The 6,215-nt window shown below is 40.3% G+C and overlaps 1 protein-coding gene across 1 annotated transcript in view; it reads left to right on the top strand.

Annotated features, from left to right (window-relative positions):
- LOC117487273 (echinoderm microtubule-associated protein-like 6) overlaps positions 1–6,215 on the top strand; it is a 63,659-nt gene that overhangs the window by 14,353 nt on the left and 43,091 nt on the right. The window contains 3 exon segments of the mRNA XM_034135967.1: positions 3,100–3,259; positions 5,584–5,682; positions 5,979–6,047. Coding sequence (XP_033991858.1) covers positions 3,100–3,259; positions 5,584–5,682; positions 5,979–6,047 — 328 coding nt within the window.

Genomic DNA, 6,215 nt, shown 5'->3' with positions numbered 1-6,215 from the left:
TTTCTTTACCTTCATCTTGTCTGCACCAAAATGGGAAAATGTTTCATTACTTTTTGATAAACAAACTTCAATCATTTCCTGTTGTTTTTAGAAGAACTGCTTCTTAAATCCTGGCACATAAGTATCTGTACCTTCATCATTAAGACTTCTTCTTCAGTATAAACCTGTTGAACTATCTGATGGTTCAACACATAACCTTTTTTTTTATTGATGTCTTTCTAATGGCTTCTATTCACGTCTCCATTATTCTCCCTCCCACACAGACAGGACTTTTATCTCCACATTGATTGATTTCTTGGCTCATTATTTTTCCTTTCACGGTCTCCTTTAGACTGGAGAAAACCTTCAGAGATTTCTTTCAGCTTTTGTTTGAGTTGATAAGAAAAGGTGTCATACTGGCATAAGTCAAGAAACAAGTTTAGTAGGCAATCCAAATTCACTTACATAATTCACATTTATTTTTGGTATAATATTCACCTTTCCTATAGTGTGTTCTATAGGTGTGTGTGTGCATGTAAATGGTCTGCAAATGCCCCTCCATTGGACTCCTTTGTTTACTTCCTGAACACATTGACATCAGTGTGTAACACTCGCGATTCTATTGGCTAACACTCCAACACATTGTACGTGATAGGCTAAGGAGCGGGACATTTCTAAGTGGTTGACCAATCACAACAGAGCCGGCCAGCTAACCAATCAGAGCAGACTGGGCTCTGGTTTCAGACAGAGGGTGAAAAGCATGGATGGATAATAAGAACTGGATACAGCGTGGGAGGCGGGGCCTCGTTCATTCCTATGAGAGTTGCTCATTGGCGCATGAAGACAAAATGGCCCAACTTTTGAGAGAGCGAAACGTCACGAAAGTATTCATATAATCATATAATCCGTTCTTATTGTGCATCCATGGGTAAAGGTAAAACTCATGTAGTACTGAACAGTGAACACGTCACATGAACGTGCCGGGCGGCGCGGTCCCGTGGGTTGGATGCACGTTCATAAAGCCGAGGAAAATAACTCTCAGAATAACGTTATTAGCACATTTTACAACTTGAGGACCGAATGTTTTTAATAAGGGCTATACAAGCGTTCATTCTGGGTAGTTTATTTAGTTTAAAACGGTTTACAGACGTCTCTTTCCCAATGTTAGTCAATGGGAAAAAGTGTTTCCGGGCCCAGCGACTGATACGGAAATTGTAGTACCGCCGTTTGGCCACAACGAATATTTTCCTCAGAGTCCGGCGCACTTCCTGGAGGCTTGGTGAAAAGAGATGCTGCAGCACAGGCAGTATGAGAAGAAGAACATCTGAAACACACACACAAGCATGTTGATACTTTCAAAAATAAAAGCCCTATGTCTTAAATGTGTAGAAACAAAACAAAAGCTTCTGATAAATAATGATGAATATATTTTTTTAAAGAAAGTTGTCATGTATCAGGAAACAGAGAGATGATGGCAGGTGTGTGCATGTGTGTGTGTTTTGTGATGTTTGACCTTGACTCTTCAGTTGTCTCAGCCTCTACTGCCCTTGACGATGGAGTTGTCATGGCAACCAAGGCAGCAAGAAGGCCCATTGGCTGGCTGGTTGTGGATGAGGGGTGTGTGTGTGTGTGTGTGTGTGTGTGTGTGTGTGTGTGTGTGTGTGTGTGTGCTGAGCAGACAGCATCAATGGGGCTTTGTGGCTGACACACCTGTCTATTTCTGTTCTATGTTTAACACACATCTGCAAAGCAACAGTGACCTTTCCCCACCACACACACACACACACACACACACACACACACACACATATTCACTATATTGGCACACTATTTGCCATCTGTTGCCAAAGTACAATTGCGTTTATGAATAAAAAACAACATATGAACATTTGTAAAAATAATATTTATTAAAATGATTATAATTAATACATAAGTGTGTGAGGGTGTTTTAGAAACCTGTGATGGCTTATATTAGAATAAATAAACAAAAGGTCTGTTGATGTCAAATCTGCTGCTGAAAGTGAAGAGGGGGGCGCCAAGGTCACTTCTGACACACACACACACACACACACACACACACACACACACACACACACACACACACACACACACACACACACACACACACACACACACACACACACACACACACACATCAAACATCAGGGATCATTACTCCATCAACAGAGTGGAGACTGTGTGTGTGTGTGTGTGTGTGTGTGTGTGTGTGTGTGTGTGTGTGTGTGTGTGTGTGTGTGTGTGTGTGTGTGTGTGTGTGTGTGTGTGTGTGTGTGTGTGTGTGTGTGTGTGTGTGTGTGTGTGTGTGTGTTTATAATGATGCCATTAAGCAGTGAGTGTCTTTATAGCGATCTCTTTGTAAAACACACTCTGACCCCCCGAGAGATAGCGAGGGAGACAGAGACAGGTTTATAAAAAGTGTTTTGTCTGAACTAAAAGTGGATCTAAGGACACATCAAGTTATTTTCTATTTTTGTGTCATATTTGAAGTTAACAGACAGAAAAATAAAACATGTTTGTGGTTGTATTCAGACTCTTTTTGTCTGTTTAGAGTCTCTAGTCATTGTGTTACTCTTTTAGGTTCTTTTGAGTCATTTTGTAGTCATTTTGCATGTCTTTGTGTCTGTTTGTAGATAATTGTGTGCATATTTGGTGTTGTTTTGTCCCCTTCTAGTCATTTTGTATCATTTCCAGGTATATTCTGTCTCTATTTAGTTGATTTGTTACTTTTTTAGTAGTTTTGTGTCTCTCTTTGGCCATATTATCTGTCTCTCTTTTTGCTCATTTTGCACATCGTGGTCATTTTGTGCTTTCTTTTTGGTCACATTTTGGGTTTATTTGTGACTCCTTTTACATCTCTTTGTGGATGTTTTGTGCCTCTTGGGGGTCCAATTGTTTCTCTTTGTGTTCATTTTCAGTTTTGTTTTGGTCATAGCTCAGGTAGTGTTGTGTATTTTTATGCCTTCCCAACAAGAAATGTTTGCAAACGGAGCCTCTGGCCCTTCAGCCCAGCAATTGATCCATGATCAGATGGTAAAATGTTGAATATGTTTATTTATCTAAGTCTATCTCCCCCCCCCCCCCCCCCCCCCCCCCCTCCAGCCTGGCGTTGCACCCTGAGCGCTCCCTGGTGGCCACGGGTCAGGTGGGCAAGGAACCCTACGTGTGTGTGTGGGACTCCTTCACCGTGACCACCGTCTCTCTGCTGCGCGACGGACACACACACGGCATCGCCTGCCTCGCATTCAGCGCTGACGGACAGGTGACACACACACACACACACACACACACACACACACACACACACACACACACACACACACACACACACAGTGAGCCAGATTAATGATGCATGATGTGATTCACCCAGCACACCTATCTGTCTGCTGTGTGTGAGGGGCCAACAGATGGTTTTTGTCATAAAAGGACACTCATACATCAACTTAAAGGTCATTGAATAATAAAGCCACACACACACACACACACACACACACACACACACACACACACACACACACACACACACACACTGAGAGCAGGACAAAGGAGGGGAAGGACAAATGAAGATGATAATTATTGTAATTTATCACTTTGGTTCAGTAACTTGGACAATTGGTGGCTGAAAAAGGGCAAGACACAACACACCTGATGTACACGAAGTTCACACACAACATAGACACTGAGGAAAACTCAAATACATGTCTCTGAAGTCAATTTATTATCACAAAATGTATTATTTGAGTACAAAGTTAGTATGTTAAGGGCAGGCTATAAAACAGGATGCTTGTGCATTAAGCAAAGTGTTGAATTAATCTGCTTTATTACCTAAAAGAGGCAGATTTAGCTGTGATTTAATACAATAAACTGATCAAAAAGCCACAACCCTATAAATTAGGAGCAGACACATTTAAACGTCCTGTGAAAACACTCCAAATATTGTCCAGTAAGTGGGATTTAAAGTGGATTTTGCTGAGGCAGAAAACAATTGACCTCAGGCTTTTAGATAAATAAATAAAATGCATGACGTTTTGCTTTCTTTAGCTCTGAGGACATATTTCCTTCTGGCTAAGAAAAAAGACCAAAACAGAACAAGTAGTAGTGAAGTGACTGTAAAAGATCCACTCTGATGTGTCGGCAGATTTTGCTTCTGGCCGGCAGCTGTGAGTAAATCAGATTAAACATAGAATCAATAAAATAATCATAAATCCATCTGAATAATAAATCAAGCGCTCAGGCTTCGGTGCAGCTGATTTATTATGAAGAGCCTGAAACACTTTTAATAATGCCTTCTGCACTGCTGCTGCCCTTCAAAAATCAAATGTCATTTGGAGTAGAGCTGCTAAAAGATCTGTTTTGGTCCGAATTTGAATTCAAATCAATAAATAATAACTTTAACTTTATCTTTTCAAACACAATGCTTTAAGTAAACAAATAAAAGCCCTGAAAAATAAACCAACACCGGGTTCATTGCTCAATATATGACAAAAAAATGATATTAATGTTTATATATATGTAATCCAGATGGTTCATATGTCTTTAAAGGGGACCTATCATGCAAAATGCACTTTTTGATGTCTTTTATACATAAATATGTGTCCCCGGTGTGTCAGGGAACTCACGCAGCGTCAGAAAATAAAACCCTCTCTCTTTCCTCCGTACCCAAATCTCTAAAAACGGGGCAACAACGGAGCTGATCCAGATTTGCGTCCGATATGACGTAATATCTGAAATGTGGACCCACGGCACTATCAGAAACGTTGCTATCAGAAACAATGCCCGACTGTTTTGGACGTAATATGGTCGGTGTTTACATTAGCATCGCTAACACTCAGAGCTAACCTGTACTGGAGAGCATGTGTGTGAAGAAGCAGGAAATAAAAAGGAACTCACCTTGTGGTATAACCGGCAAGAGAGAAAGCCTTTGAGCTCCATACTGTTTCAGAAATGATCCTTGATAATCCATGATATGGCGTTTCATCACCGCAGTATTTAGTTTAGACAGTAGCTGCCGGGTCCCGCATGAGCTCAGCCCCCTCCATTTATATTTTTTAAAAGCTTTATACCCAAAATCAGCACTTTTGAAACAGGAAGATAAATAGAGGGATATGAGGCATGGCTAGAATGGGTGATCTGTTTGGTATTTTGAGCAAAACACTTCATAGACATGTTTTTTATATATTTTTATATATCTGAGACCTATGCTATTGCCTACAAATAGCATGATAAAGTATTAAAATCTCCATCATATAAAGAAAATAATCTAAATTGATGAATAAAATCAAACATTTCTTGACAAGGTTAAACAAAAACAGCTGATTAACAACAACATTAAACAAAAACAATACAAACCAACCTGGGGATAAAATAAAAATGTAAAAATATATAGTATATACAATTTCAAGAGACTTCTCAATTTTTTGCATTTCATCAACAAGGAGACTTTTATTTTGAAAGTATCTCTATTTCCCCTGTATCCCACTATATTCACTCTTGCAAAGTAACACATGATTCATATTGTAATGATACAGTTTAAGTAGTTCAATGCAACTGGTTTAATATTATTATTCCTTATCTCTTTATTTGCAGCGTTTAGCCTCGATTGGCCTCGATGCCAAAAACACTTTGTGTATCTGGGAGTGGAAAAGAGGAAAGATCCTCGCTACAGCCACCGGACACTCAGACAGGGTGTGTGTGTGTGTGTGTGTGTGTGTGTGTGTGTGTGTGTGTGTGTGTGTGTGTGTGTGTGTGTGTGTGTGTGTGTGTGTGTGTGTGTGTGTGTGTGTGTGTGTGTGTGTGTGTGTGTGTGTGTGTGTGTGTGTGTGTGTGTGTGCGTCAGTGTGTGTGGTAGTGTGTGTGTGTGTGTGTGCGTCAGTGTGTGTGTGTGTGTGTGTGTGCGTCAGTGTGTGTGTGTGTGCGTCAGTGTGTGTGTGTGTGTGTGTGTGCGTCAGTGTGTGTGTAATAACATCTTCTCTGTCCTCCAGATTTTTGACATCAGCTGGGATCCGTGTCAACAGAGCCGTCTGGTGAGCTGTGGAGTCAAACACATCAAGGTAATACAACACACACACTTAAATTTAAACACACACATAAACTAATACACACACACACACACACTCCAGGTGGAAAGATAGTATTTAAAACACACATTTAGGTGTTTTTCAGCAGCTTTAAATATTTGGGACTGTAGATTTCTCTCTCCAAAAATAGCATAATAGCAT

The sequence above is a fragment of the Trematomus bernacchii genome, unplaced genomic scaffold, assembly GCF_902827165.1.
Source record: "Trematomus bernacchii unplaced genomic scaffold, fTreBer1.1, whole genome shotgun sequence".
In the NCBI taxonomy this organism is placed as follows: domain Eukaryota; kingdom Metazoa; phylum Chordata; class Actinopteri; order Perciformes; family Nototheniidae; genus Trematomus; species Trematomus bernacchii.
The sequence above is the reverse complement of the archived record's forward strand: the minus strand, read 5'-3'. Positions and strand labels throughout refer to the sequence as shown.